This window comes from Mesoplodon mirus (genome assembly GCF_964341445.2).
Source record: "Mesoplodon mirus genome assembly, chromosome: 16".
Taxonomy (NCBI): domain Eukaryota; kingdom Metazoa; phylum Chordata; class Mammalia; order Artiodactyla; family Ziphiidae; genus Mesoplodon; species Mesoplodon mirus.
This window is the reverse complement of record NC_138992.1, coordinates 18,062,835-18,078,501: the sequence shown is the minus strand read 5'-3', so window position 1 is coordinate 18,078,501 and position 15,667 is coordinate 18,062,835. Positions and strand designations below refer to the sequence as shown.

At 41.6% G+C, this 15,667-nt stretch overlaps 1 protein-coding gene across 1 annotated transcript in view; it reads right to left on the bottom strand.

The window, feature by feature from the left end:
* The window catches only part of SNTB1 (syntrophin beta 1), a 221,247-nt gene that overhangs the window by 21,644 nt on the left and 183,936 nt on the right, over nt 1-15,667 (bottom strand). Inside the window, exon 4 of the mRNA XM_082601674.1 lies at nt 13,436-13,575. Within this exon, the coding sequence (XP_082457800.1) occupies nt 13,436-13,575 (140 nt within the window). The remainder of the gene's footprint in view (nt 1-13,435; nt 13,576-15,667) is intronic.

Here is a 15,667-nt window from a genome sequence, read left to right as displayed (position 1 = left end):
TTCCATTGATCTATATTTCTGTTTTTGTGCCAGTACCATATTGTCTTGATTACTGTAGCTTTGTAGTATATTCTGAAGTCAGGGAGTCTGATTCCTCCAGCTCCGTTTTTTTCCCTCAAGACTGCTTTGGCTATTTGGGGTCTTTTGTGTCAATATACAAATTTTAAGATTTTTTTGTTCTAGTTCTGTAAAAAATGCCACTGGTAATTTGATAGGGATTGCATTGAATCTGTAGATTGCTTTGAGTAGTATAATCATTTTCACAATATTGATTATTCCAATCCAAGAACATGGTATATCTCTCCATCTGTTGGTATCATCTTTAATTTCTTTCATCAGTGTCTTATAGTTTTCTGCATACAGGTCTTTTGTCTCCCTAGGTAGGTTTATTCCTAGGTATTTTATTCTTTTTGTTGCAAGGTAAATAGGAGTGTTTCCTTAATTTCTCTTTTAGATTTTTCATCATTAGTGTACAGGAATGCAAGAGATTTCTGTGCATTAATTTTGTATCCTGAAACTTTACCAAATTCATTGATTAGTTCTAGTAGTTTTCTGGTGGCATCTTTAGGATTCTCTATGTATATTATCATGTCATCTGCAAACAGTGACAGTTTTAATTCTTCTTTTCCAATTTCTATTCCTTTTATTTCTTTTTCTTCTCTGATTGCCATGGCTAGGACTTCCAAAACTATGTTGAATAATCATGGTGAGAGTGGATATCCTTGTCTTGTTCCTGATCTTAGAAGAAATGCTTTTAGTTTTTCACCATTGAGAATGATGTTTGCTGTGGGTTTGTCATATATGGCCTTTATTATGTTGAAGTAGGTTCCCTCTATGCCCACTTTCTGGAGAGTTTTTATTATAAATGGGTGTTGAATTTTGTCAAAAGCTTTTTCTGCATCTATTGAGATGATCATATGGTTTTTATTCTTCAATTTGTTAATATGGTGTATCACATTGATTGATTTGCATATATTGAAAAATATTTGCATCTCTGGGATAAATCCCACTTCATCATGGTGTATGATCCTTTTAATGTGTTGTTGGATTCTGTTTGCTAGTATTTTGTTGAGGAGTTTTACATCTATACTCATCAGTGATATTGGTCTGTAATTTTCTTTTTTTGTAGTATCTTTGTCTGGTTTTGGTATCAGGGTGACGGTGGCCTTATAGAATGAGTTTGGGAGTTTTCCTTCCTCTGTAATTTTTTGGAAGAGTTTGAGAACGATAGGTGTTAGCTCTTCTCTAAATGTTTGACAGAATTCACCTGTGAAGCCATCTGGTGCTGGGCTTTTGTTTGTTGGAAGATTTTTAATCACAGTTTCAATTTCAGTCCTTGTGATTGGTCTGTTCATATTTTCCATTTCTTTCTGGTTCAGTCTTGGAAGGTTATACCTTTCTAAGAATTTGTCCATTTCTTCCAGGTTGCCCATTTTATTGACATAGACTTGCTTGTAGTAGTCTCTTAGGATGCTTTGTATTTCTGCGGTGTCTGTTGTAACCTCTCCTTTTTCATTTCTAATTTTATTGATTTGAGTCCTCTCTCTCTTTTTCTTGATGAGTCTAATGGTTTATCAATTTTGTTTATCTTCTCAAAGAACTAGCTTTTAGTGTTATTGATCTTTGCTATTGTTTTGTTTCTATTTCATTTATTTCTGCTCTGATCTTTATTATTTCTTTCCTTCTGCTAACTTTGGGTTTTGTTTGTTCTTCTTTCTCTAGTTCTGTTAGGTGTAACGTTAGATTGTATACATGAGATTTTCTTGTTTCTTGAGGTAGGCTTGTATAGCTGTAAACTTCCCTCTTAGAACTGCCCCTGCTGCATCTCATAGGTTTTTGATCGTTGTGTTTTCATTGTCATTTGTCTCTAGGTATTTTTTGATTTCTCCTTTGATTTCTTTAGTGATATCTTGGTTATTTAGTAACGTATTGTTTAGCTTCCATGTGTCTGCGTTTTTTTTCCCTGTAATTGATTTCTAATCTCATAGCATTGTGGTCAGAAAAGATGCTTGATATGATTTCAATTTTCTTAAATTTACTGAGGCTTGATTTGTGACCCAAGATGTGATCTATCCTGGAGAATGTTCTGTGTGCACTTGAGAAGAAAGTGTCATCTTCTGTTTTTGGATGGAATGTCCTATAACTGTCAATTAAATCTATCTGGTCTATTGTGTCATTTAAAGCTTGTGTTTCCTTATTAATTTTCTGTTTGGATAATCTGTCCATTGGTGTAAGTGAGGTGTTAAAACCCCCCACTATTGTTATTGTTGATTTCCTCTTTTATAGCTGTTAGCAGTTGCCTTATGTATTGAGGTGCTCCTATGTTGGGAGCATATATATTTGTAATTGTTGTATCTTCTTCTTGGATTGATCCCTTGACCATTATGTAGTGTCCTTCCTTGTCTCTTGTGACATTCTTTATTTTAAAGTCTATTTTATCTGATATGAGTATTGCTACTCCAGCTTTCTTTTGATTTCCATTTGCATGGAATATCTTTTTCCATCCCTTCACTTTCAGTCTGTATATGTCCCTAAGTCTAAAGTGGGTCTCTTGTAGACAGCATACAGATGGGTCTTGTTTTTGTATCTGTTCAGCAAGCCTGTGTCTTTTGGTTGGAACATTTAATCCATTCACATTTAAGGTAATTATTGATATGTATGTTCCTATTACCATTTTCTTGATTTGGGGGGGTTTGTTTTTGTAGGTCCTTTTCTTCTTTTGTGTTTCACACTTAGTGAAGTTCCTTTAGCACTTGTTGTAGAGCTGGTTTGGTGGTGCTGAATTCTCTTAGCTTTTGCTTGTCTGTAAAGCTTTTGATTTCTCCATCGAATCTGAATGAGATCCTTGCCGGGTAGAGTAATCTTGGTTGTAGGTTCTTCCCTTTCATCACTTTAAGTATATCATGCCACTCCCTTCTGGCTTGTAGAGTTTCTGCTGAGAAATGAGCTGTTAACCTTACGGGAGTTCCCTGGTATGTTGTCATTTTTCCCTTTCTGCTTTCAATAATTTTTCTTTGTCTTTAATTTTTGCCAATTTGATTACTATGTGTCTTCGCGTGTTTCTCCTTGGGTTTATTCTGTATGGGACTCTATGCGCTTCCTGGACTTGGGTGGCTATTTCCTTTCCCATGTTAGGGAAGTTTTCAACTATAATCTCTTCAAATATTTTCTCGGTCCTTTCTCTCTCTCTCTTCTCCTTCTGGGGCCCCTATAATGTGAATGTTGTTGCCTTTAATGTTGTCCCAGAGGTCTCTTAGGCTGTCTTCATTTCTTTTCATTCTTTTTTCTTTATTCTGTTCCGGAGCAGTGAATTCCACCATTCTGTCTTCCAGCTCACTTATCCGTTCTTCTGCCTCAGTTATTCCACTATTGATTCCTTCTACTGTATTTTTCATTTCAGTTATTGTATTGTTCATCTCTGTTTGTTTGTTCTTTAATTCTTCTAGGTCGTTGTTAAACATTTCTTGCATCTTCTTGATCTTTGCCTCCATTGTTTTTCCAAGGTCCTAGATCATCTTCATTATCATTATTCTGAATTCTTTTTCTGGAAGATTGCCTATCTCCATTTCATTTAGTTGTTTTTCTGGGGTTTTACCTTGTTTCTTCATCTGGTACATAGCCCTTTGCCTTTTCATCTTGTCTATCTTTCTGTGAATGTGGTTTTTGTTCCACAGGCTGCAGGATTGTAGTTCTTCTTGCTTTTGCTGTCTGCCCTCTGGTGTCACACCCAATTTCTAAGTTTTATCTGAAACTGATTGAGAAGCCCAAGGACATATTTTGTTCCCTCGGTACAAAATTCAGATACACATTTCCATGGTTGGAAGCAAAACCACAAACTCTAGCAAGATTTTACACTCCCTGTTAGCAAGGAGTGTAGATAGTTGAACAAATGAATAGGACCATATAACATGAGAGAGTGGGGCAAGAGAATAAAGCCATAGTTAGGAGGGGACATAGCAGAGAGGCAGATACCCCAATGGCTCTTTGCCAATGGTATGATGTTGACAAGTTTCTTAAACTCTTCATGCCTTGGGTTCATCAAATGCAAACTGGGGTTAGCAATATGTCAGGATGAAATGAGTTACAGGAATACTGTATGGAACAGCACCTGGCACAGAATATATAGTAATAGTCATTATTATAATTAATATGATCTGGGCAGCACTTTTTATTTCATTATCCCCTGCTGTACACTTAGCACCTAGAAAAAACTCCAAGCACATGGCAGGCGCTCAGTAAATATTTTTTAAATGAATGACTAAATGAACAGCTAGACTACAAAGAGGACTCTTTTCCAAGAAGTTTGTGATTAATTACCGCTATGAGATATTGACTTCTCTTCCACCCTCCATCCTTCAACCACACCAAACAGTAGTTACGGCTCAATCCAAAGAATTTGGTTTGCATGCACTAAATGCTAATTTCCAGATTAATTCAGTCCTTAAAAAAAAGTGATCTTGAAAGGTATCTGGGATTGGATGTTCTATGAGATTAGGCTAACATCCATTTCCTGTTTCTTCTTTCAAATCCATCTTTAGCAACTGGTGTTTTCAGTAGTAGCTTGGTTGCTTAGGGAGTCTGAGTGTTTTGGGTATTTTTTGGTCTGGGAGTAGAAGGTAATCATCTTATCAAAAAAATGAAAGTCATTAAGATTTTATATTCATGGCTAGCATGGATCCAGTGTACATTTAAAGAATTATATATAATTGGGTCTCTAACCCATTTATCTTTTTATAAGATAAAAAGAAAGTGTGAAACATTTTAAAATTACTTCCAATTCCCAAAGTGGTGGATTCCATGAGGCTCAGAAGGGCTGTGTGATAAGCCCACTTTCAAGTCAAATTCTTTGTCCAAGATTTGGGGGAACAAGGCAGTAGAAATACTCATTCCTGCAGGAGGCCAGGCACATGTTTCTCTATCAATAACTGAGGTATGACATGAGGCTGCATATTGTTTCTTGATCCTCAGATAAGCCCCTTTTGTCTGACTGGTTTTGAGATAAACAAACAAAAAAATCTATCTCACAAGGGATGCTTATGCACTAATGTAATTCTGCATAGGTGTTCGCATAAAATGTTCCATAAAAAAACATTATTATGAATATCCTTAATTAAAACAAAAACAGTTGCAGCACACAGATTCAGCCAAATTAGTAAAATTACAGATTAGGTAACTGGGTTGCTAAGCAATATTACATCCTCATTTTACTTAATTGCTGTAATTAGCATCTCCCTGCATACCACAATGCAAGCCACACAAAAATAAGTAAAGGAAGGAAAGAAGGAAGGAAGTCAGAAAAAGAAAGAAAGAAAGAAAGAAAGAAAGAAAGAAAGAAAGAAAGAAAGGGAGGATGGAAGGAAGGAAGGAAGAGAGGGAGGGAGGAAGGGAGGAAGGAAAGGCAGCCAGTTAGATCCCTTCAGTGGTTCTGGTGCTCCTCTTGAATACTTTCATCAACTGGTCACCCCTAATGGGGCTCAGCAGTCAACAGACTCTTCAGGAAAGAAGTGAGGGGAAATAATCTCTAATAAACCCCAAACTATCAGACAGGAAGGGCTGCCCAAGAACAAGCATGCTGTCCCTCAGCCAAGAATAACTGAACACTTGCCTCATTTCTACCCTCTAAACTTCTTTCATCTGAATATGGTGGTAAAAGAGTTAGGCAAGGTCCCATCTCTCAGAAAGTTGATATCATTGAGGGATACTGAGTGTAAGCAAAGACCCATAGAACATAGGAGAATGAGCAGCAAAACAGATTGGAGCCCAGTTTTGACTAGTTAATGGTATTGCCCAGGTGCATTTCCAGAGACACGTGATCATCCTCCACACATTCCCCATGGCCTCACAATCATTCATAGCCAGCTTCCAGTAGTTATAAAGAGGGAGGAAAGTAGATGCCTACTATGTGAAAAGTTGCACGGATAAACTATCTCGTCTAGCCTCCACAATGACTCTTGACAGTGTATTATGAGCTCCATTTTCCAAACAAGGAATCCATGGTTCTCTGGGGTAAAGTAGCTGCCCAGGACCACATACTGAGGGTCCAGCATTTGAGCCCAGGTCCACAAGACTCTTTCCATCATACCAGGAAAAGGGGCCAAACTCCAGCTGGTCAACTTTAGGTGGGAAGGAAATTAAAGTGAGAGAGTATAATGAAGACTTCAGGTTATCCATGGGCTTAACTCATCCATGTACTTTCCTTTTCCAGGGATAAACAAGACTCACAATCTGATGGATACTGTCACATCATGATCATCCAATGTCTTGGTAAGTTTTTCCTTTCAAGTTCATAGCCTTTTAATTATTTAGCAATTTTAGAACTCTAATGTTTAGATATACTCTTTGAATTGTCTGATTATCTTTACATATTGTTCTATCCCATCTATGCTTTAATTACTTCAACATATATCACAATGGGTATAGAATACATATTATTAAAAGACCTTCAAGAACTTCTCCATGTAAGGTAATGACAATTAAACTCAGCCCTGGTTTACTGAGAAAATAAAACCATGAGTGCATAAACTGAACAATTAGCTCTTACAACATTTGGCTTTTATCTCTCGCATTTTTTTTTTAATTCCCTTACTATCAGCCTCTAGTACCATGTTGGCTCCTAACAGGAGTCTGTTAAAAGTTTCTTAAATTGAACTGAAATTCCTTCTCCAAGGAGGAAGCCATCAATTAAGCCACCTACCTGCAATGCTGTTACAGGCAGCATTCAGAACTAACCTTGTGATGTGAGGTAAGGGGTTCCAGGCTCCCTATTTCCATCTCACACTTCCCTCTCCCTATAAACAAACCCACAACTGTTAAGTAACCCCATCCTTACATCACAATGACTTTGGTTGAAGACACTGCAAGTCCCTGATAAATACAGTATCACAGGTAGGGTCAAATAGGTCCAATTACTTCTCAGTCATTCATACATTAATGCCAATTATTAATATTTTCCCCAATAATAACAGTTGCTAGCATTTATCAATCACTTATTATATCTCAGTAATCTGCTAAACGTTTACATACACTGTCTCAATCAGTCCTATTAATAACTGTATGAAGCAGAAGATACCATTACCCCCTTCATATAGATGAGGAGACTTGTATTCAGAGAGATTGATATTTTGCCCCAAATCACTGCAAGTAGAGGTCTCAGAATTTGACTCCTGGTTTGTCTGATTCCAAAGTCCATGAATCTCCTCACTCTGCTCATCTCCCACTCACCACCTCTGAAGAACTCCTGGATTGGTAAGAAGTAGGCCAGGAGGCTGACAGTTAATATGTGTACTAGGTATATGGGAACAAATGGAACGGATGGGTGTGTAGGCAAACCCCACACTTTTCAGTTTGACAGAGTGCAGATCCTTGGGCATGTAGATCCTTTTATGCTACCCTAGGGAATGCCCATGGAATATGCCCACATTCTGGAAGAGTGAGGGCGGCTCCCAGGCTTAGTGTGAAAACCATGGGCTGATTATAATTTAATGTTTGACAAAATGCAATTGGCCAGCCTTTCCCAGTGGAAAGCATTCTTAAAACGTCTGAGGCTGGCCTGAGGCAGCAGGTACTTTTAGCACTAGAAACAGGTTAGTTCCTGAGGCACCAAAGATTCCCCCAAATGTTCCATGTCTCTGGTTCCCAAGTGATATCAAAGGAGAGGAGTGCATATCTGTCTGTTCCTTTTTTTGAGCTACTTCAAAGCCACGGGTCAGGGAACTGGGCTCAGAGCAGCGTCATTCTTTTTACAAGCTCTGTGCTTCCGAACTTTTCACCAACCACTGGGACTGGGTGGGCAGAATTTCTGGGTTAAACTTCTTCTAGAATTCCAGAAATATTGCAACCTTACTCCTCGCTCTCTGTAGACCTATCTCACTTGCCATTTGTGACGACAGTGACAAAAAAACAACACACTTACTCCTTATGGGCAAGAATACCTTTCTTTTTTTTAATGTTCAGCAACATCAAATAAACTTTTAGCTAAGCAAAAAATGTTTTCCCAGGGATGCATAAAAAGCTGAAGGATGAGAACAACGAAAATTACAACATGTTTGCAAACTTCCTGAGCACACTGCTATGAACTGCGCCATCAATGTACAGAGGCACCATGGGATTTTGTCAGTGGAAGAACTGACTGCCTGTAAACTTCTCTGCATGGAGGCTGACACCAAGAACATATTGTGAGCATTTCTAGGGCCTCTGCCTTGAAATACAATCAAATTTTCATCTTCCAGAAAAATATAAATTAGATGTGCCTGGGCCCCCCAAAAAAACCTCAAAACAAATCAGCAAATCAACTATGAACTGTCTGAGCTGAGGGATAACTTGATTTTAGAAGAAAACTGTTTCCTACTGGCTACAGTCCCAGCCAGTTCTTCCTGTGCAAGAGAAAAGACTATCTCTGACATTCTGAACAATGCTTTCCAGAACTGCTAAGATGAAGGGAAGAGGACTGACAGCTGCCCAGTCCTGCTATGTGCCAGGCATCGTGCTAAACAAGGCTGTACTTAAGTCATCGCTCTGCAGTGACATCCTGTGCACTGGAGGATCCATGCAGTGGGGCACTGCACAGTCATTCAAAGGAAGCTGAGGTAGAGGGCAAAGGACCCATGGAAAATGCCTATAAGATGAGAAAGCAGGGCATCCATACTGTACGTTCTAGGAGCTGCTGATGACTCTGTGAGCACCTGGATCCAGGACACCCTTTGAACTAATTCATCATTGGTCATCACAGCTTGAGGCAAAACAGTGCTTCTGAAGAACCACAGAGGAGAAAGAACCCACTCCTTGCTATGACATTTCCTTCCTACCATGAACCCTGGAAGGCAGCAGAGCCTTCCAGGAATCTTCTAAACCAGTGGTTCTTATTAGCCTGCATCAGAAACACCTGGAGGACTTGTTTACTCACAGATGGGCTGGGCTCCACTTCAGAAGTTTCTGATTTAATTGGTCTGAAGTGGGATGGAGAATTTGCGGTCTGGGACCCTACTTTGAGAACCCTTGGTCTAAGTCCTTGGTAGAAACTCCAGGTCTCTGAGAGCATCCCCAGCTCCGTCCTCACTCTGTTGGGGGATCTGAGTGGCCATCTATTCATGATTAAGTTGTTAGGAGAGCTAAGGAAAGATTTGAGTGATCCACACAACAAATTCAAAGAGCCACCAAAACTTCAGGGAATAAGAAACATGCTCCTGGGACGCTGCAGAGAATGGTGGTAAAGAAGGGGGATTCAGAAGCAGAATCTCAGGTCTGTTTCTCACCAGCTGTATGACTGTGGGTAAGTTACTTAACCTGTTAGTTCCTCAGTTTACTTCTTTGTGAAATCGGAATAAAACTTAAACCTTGTAGGGTTGTGAGGGTTAAACGTGGTATCCCTGAGGACTACATTTGCTTGATGCTTGTTAAAAACACAGACTCCTGGGCTTCCCTGGTGGCGCAGTGGTCAAGAATCTGCCTGCCAATGCAGGAGACATGGGTTCAAGCCCTGCTCCAGGAAGATCCCACATGCCGCGGAGCAACTAAGCCCATGCGCCACAACTACTGAGCCTATGCTCTAGGGCCTGAGAGCCACAACTGCTGAAGCCCGTGCTCCGCAACAAGAGAAGCCACTGCAATGAGAAGCCCACGCACTGCAATGAAGAGTAGCCCCTGCTCGCCGCAACTAGAGAAAGCCTGCAAGCAACAATGAAGACCCAACGCAGCCAAAACTAAAATAATTTTTTTTTAAAAAGGAGCTGCTTTCTTAAACGACAACAACAACAAAACAGACTCCTGACTCCTAACCCTGGCCTGCTCAGCCAGAATCTCCAGGGCAGGGCCTTGGGACCAGAATCCTTAATAAACAGCCAGGTGATTCTTAAATTGGATAAGTTTTGCAAACTCAGATAGAATCCATGTAAAGCCCTTGGTGTTGATCTATGCTCCCTCCACAAAGGTCAGCCACTGGCTTATTACCAGCTGGGTCTAGCTATTTGCAAATGGTACTACCATGGCCTTTGTGATAATGTTACCCAGGATGTTTAAGTAGTAGACACCCTAACCGATAATAAAATTTTAGAAGACGTGGCTCTGTATCCACAAATAAAAATTAATTGAGCCGTACATTTAAGATTCAGGTACAGTACTGTTTATAAATTATACCTCAATAAAAGGTCTTCAAAAGAAATATTAAAAAGACATGATTCCCCTTCCTTAGAGAAATGCCCTCACAGACAAATAATGCTACTAGACAGGCTGTGTGCCCAAACGCTCATATATCAAGGGCACAGTGCCACATGTGACTGCCTGGAACACACGGAAAGTAAATGAAAGAGTCACTTGATGGACTTCAATATGCGGTCGGGGAAGAAGCCAGTGGAAGTACTGGGGTAGCTTCTATAATGCAACGATCCAGAGTTTCCTTGCACTTCTACCACTTCTAACGGTGGTTTCTCTCAACCATCCTCAGCCCAGCCTCCCACCTCAGAGAACCAGCTTTACCTGCAAGGACACAAGAGTTTCAGTCCTCAGCTGGGTTGAACGTTGCTTCACAGCCTGGAGCTACAAAGGGGCTACATCTCCCCGGCGTGATTACACGGGGGAAGGGAGGGGTCATTTTCCTCGCTGCTTGTCATTTTCTAGACACATCCACAGGGTCGAGGAGGGAAGCTGACCATGACCAATGTGTGCAAACCACGGTAGCTGATGAACAAGCCAAAAGGTCAGTGAAAAACCCATTTCCCCAAAGCGCATCTCTCCCTGGGTTTGGCAGAGGGCAGCATTCTGCCTAGTGCATTAACAGATAAGGACTCAGAAGAGGAAGGTGAAGTGATCAGGTGGGGTAAGACTGTTTGCGCGGGAGCAAAACTAGGATGGGAAGTTCAGCTCCTGCATCTCCAGGCTGCTGTTCAAGGACAGACAGCTCCTTACCTACTAGCTCAAGGGGCTGAAATAGAATGGACTGCCAGCGCTGCCTTAACATCTTACCCCTGCCTCACAGGCTTCCAGCATAAGATCAGGGTCATGATTATGGGCCTAATTTTATCATTGCTCCTATGGCTAATATCGCACATCATAATGAATTATTTTGCAGTGCAGAGGTCAGTAATTTGGGAGAGGGGTAGCGAGATGAGATAGATGTCAAGTATCCCCGCTACATCTCCTTTATATTTAGGTGGTAGACATTGATTTTTTTAAATGTTGCATCTTCTGTTCTAAATGAGCAGTTTGCACTGGATGGGGTTTCCATTTTCTATTTCCATATTGGATGCAGGCTTAGGGTTTTAGGCTATTCATGTGTTTTGCTTATAATCCACACCTGACATCCCTATGGCTCATGAGCCTATGACAGGCGCCCCACCCAAACCTACTCAGATACCCTTTACTGTGTCTGTGCACCCATCTCTCCTTCTGGGGGCTTTGCTTTTTTATGGGTTCATACCTATGATTTTCTTCAGTGAGTGCCCTGAGCCACAGGTGCCCTGCCTGCTCCGACAGCCTGAAAAGCCTGTAGGATGGAATCCCGTCAGGCAGCCCGAGCTTCTGACTGACTTCTGTGGGAATGGGCAAGTCCAGTCACTTGCCCGAATTGGGACAAATTCTGAGGAAGTCATGTATGCTCTAGGGCAGTGCTGTGCAACAGAACTTTCTGTGATGATGGAAATGTTGTAGATCTGTGCTGTCCAAAATGGTAGCCATTAGCCCCAACTACTGAGTCCTAGAAATGTGGCCAGTGTGATTGAGGGACTAAATATGTAAAATCCTGAATGAATAAGTGCATGCATGCAGGAATGAAACGGCAGCCTCCACTAGGTCAGAATGCTGAGAAGCTGTGAGGCAAAAGCTACATGTTAGCGTAAGTTTTATTTACAAGTTGCCTGAGAATTACCCAGAAACATTACCATCTTTAAACGTTTTTTCCTGAAAACCGTTCCAAGAGGTATGAGTCCAGTTTATCTTCTCAGTAAATGGAAGACCACGATTGTGGTCTATTCTTTCTTTAGTTTCAATTACAGGAATGTCTCAGAATCTGAACATCAGTGCCCATGGATGAGGAAAATGGATATTAACTGCAGAAAGTGATGGGGATTGGGCTGAATTTGAATGAACCCCAAGACATAGCCTGAATCTTCGCAGGAACATTTTAGGATGCTTGGATTCTGATCATTGAGGTTTTGTTGTAAACATCAGTAGTACTTGAATAGCTAGGCTGCCGAAATTTTTGAGGCTTAGGAGACTCAAATTAAATGACTGTTTTATTTCATTTTATTTATTTGATTAATATCTAAGTGATCTAGGCCTGGTTCCTAGCCCCGGAAGGCTTCCTCTATTCACCTCTGGGGCCAATAACCGGCATTTTCAGGTTACTTCTGCTGTTCTCCATAACCAACCATGAGTGGAAGGAGGAGGGATTTTAGGGCGCTTCCGCTCTAGTCACTATTGCCATTTTGAGTTTGTGGTACTTTTGCTCTGCTACTGAGTCTCATCCTCTTCCCTGCACCTGGGCCTTGACTATAACCTGTTAGGCATCTCAATCCTTCAGAACAGAGAACCCATCTTGATTCTACCTCTTGCTCAGAACAGATGCCCCCAAACCTCAGTCCACTATGCTGCATCCATTGGACCAAACTTCTTCAAGAGTTTGCCCCACATTGTTCAATAATTCATTCAATAGACATTTAAGGGCCCCAAATTACCAGGCACTATGCCAGCGGGGGCCACTAACATTATGTTAACACGCATAGCTTCTAGGTAGAGAAACAGAGGTAACAGGAGTAATGAAAACTGCACCCATTATCATAAGGCACATACAGAAAGAGCTCGCAACAGAAGCCAGGTCTGAAGGCAAGACTCTGGTTTGATGTGCTTTCATGCTCAGGATATAGGGCTTTAAAGAAGGGGGGGGGGTAAGCATATGATGTATTAGGATAATGTCACATGAACAATAAATGTGCATTGAGGGTGCTAAGAAACAGACGGACCCTGGCAGCCCCACTTCCACAGGAAGCATCACACAACTGCAGAAGAACTTGTTATGGGGTCTCCCGCTGAGTGAGCTTTAAAAAGCACAATGGGACATTCCCACATGACATTTTTTGTGCCACCAAGTGAAGCCCCTTTCTTAATTCTACCTGAATGTCAAGACTGTAAACACACTGGTACAGTTCATCTCAGAGGGAATGGGATGGAGACCCAGGAAGGTGACTAGGCTGGGACCATATCACAGATGGCACTGTTCCTTCCAGATGGAGAAGCAGTTTGTTCTCTGGCTTTGTGTTGCCCTGTGTTTGGTCATAAATAATAATCTATCAGTAAATGGCTAAAAACGTTGACTATATTCTGGAGGATCTCTCAGCTCTTATTGCAAGAGGAAGCAGTAGTATCATAATATGTTGAAATAATTGTAACTGATTAAAATAGTTTCAAACAGACTACACATCATACCCGGACACAAAACCACGGTTACCTGGTGGCAAGGAGAGGGTACGTGTGAACTGGGCTGAACCAGGCTTCCTTCCTCCGTGGCATGTTGTCGTAAATTAGAAGGTCCTTCTCAGTCAGCACAACCAGGGCTGGCTTCCACGGTTTCTCGCTGTCCCCGGGCACCTGAAACAGAAAGCAGAGACCCATCAAGCAACAGCCTGAGAAGAGTAACTGAAAAGAAGTTGGCACCCCCCAATCAGAAGACCCAACAATACAAGTGCCTTTTGGTTTAGGTTGTAAAAATCAAAATGAGAAGAAACTATTCATTGTTGCATGATTCTTGGTCCTTGAAAATATGTTTTCTCAAGGGCCCTGGTATATACAGTCAGTGCAGCCAAGAAGTAGCCCAGCAGCCAAACATCTGTCACTGTTTCTCACCTGCCAGTCAGCACTGAAATCTCTATTTCATAGTGGGACGCAGATGCCTAGGGGAATAAGCACTCCCAGCTGGTTCTCTGGTAGAGTGCATTGTTTTTATTATGAAACAGTAAGGTCTGAAAGCTTTTTTTTTTTTTTTTGCGGTACGCGGGCCTCTCACTGCCGTGGCCTCTCCCGTCACGGAGCACAGGCTCTGGATGCGCAGGCCCAGCGGCCATAGCTCACAGGCCCAGACGCTCCGCGGCATGTGGGATCCGCCCAGACCGGGGCACGAACCCGCGCCCCCTGCCTCGGCAGGTGGACTCTCAACCACTGCACCACCAGGGAAGCCCCTGAAAGCTTTTGAATAAATATCCAAAGCCTCCAAAAATATACCACGGAGGCAAATGTCTGTCTTCACAGGCATGAGACGTCACAGCTCTTCCCCCAGTCTTTCACTCTTAGATTGTTTCTGTGATTCAGGCAGCATCTTAAAATTCTTTTGTTCAATTGAATGTTTATTTCCTTTCATGGAGAATACTTCTGTAACTCAAGGGCTGAGATGACCTGGCAGGGATTCAAGAGGATTCAAACTTCAGCTGGATGTTTGGACCAGATGACCTTTAAAGTTCCTTTCGATCCTGAGAGTCTGTGTAGCTCAGATCTTACCTCATGAGCCATCCCTCCTCTGCCCAGTGTTGATTTGACCAGACTCCCTAAGTGTTCTTCCATCTATGAAAATGCCCTCCTTCCCACTTGAACTCTGGGCCCTGGGATAAATCTTTCTGATCAGTTTGGAAAAGCTCAATGCTCTAGCCTTGGTACTCCAAGCACAGATCATGTTCCAGTAGCATCAGCATCACCTGGAAGCTTGCTAGAAATGCAGAATCTCAGGTCTATCCCAGACTATTGAATCAGAATCTGCATTTTACGAGATCTTCGGGTGATTCTTACTGTCATTAAAGATAACAAACACTGCTCTAGATGAGGTTAAGATTGTCTCTGACACTGGCAATTAATCCAGTGATGATTCAACTCTCTCATAATGAACCACCATCTCCAATTTATTCAGAAATAAAAGAAACAGTAAACTAAATAAACAGTAAGCTAAATAAATGATAAAGCTAATTTCTTCCCTTTCTATGCTTATCATTATCTTTTCTAAGCACCACAGTGAGATCTGTATTGAGGTGGAAGCAAGTGTATGTGGCTTTACACATGACTGATCAAAGAGAAGGTGTGCAGGGCTTCCCTGGTGGCGCAGTAGTTGAGAGTCTGCCTGCCGATGCAGGGAACACGGGTTCGTGCCCCGGTCCGGGAAGATCCCACACGCTGTGGAACGGCTGGGCCCGTAAGCCATGGCCGCTGAGCCTGTGCGTCCGGAGCCTGTGCTCCGCAACAGGAGAGGCCATAACAGTGAGAGGCCCGTGTACCGCAAAAAAAAAAAAAAAAAAAAAAGAGAAAGTGTGCAGGATGACATGAGGGTTCAGCTTTTGTAGGCTTATGTAGCTTATCGGCTGCCTGACCTGTGTAACTTGGAGCAGGTTGTTCTTCTCTGTTCTTCTGTTTCCTCACTGATAATGATAACACAATATACAACAGTATATTCTGGAGCTGGAATGCCTGAACACAAATCATAGCTCCACAACTTGCTACAATATCCCCACAAGACCGTGGGATCCTGGGCAAGTCAACTACTCTCTTTGTATCTCAGTTTTCATATCTGTAAAATGGGGAAATAATAGTACCTATATCAGAGCGTTGTTGTGAAGATTGAGTTAAAATGTCTAAAATGCAGATTAAACATCATTTAGAGCCTGTTTATTAGCATGGACCTCATAATGCTGGAGAGGAGATT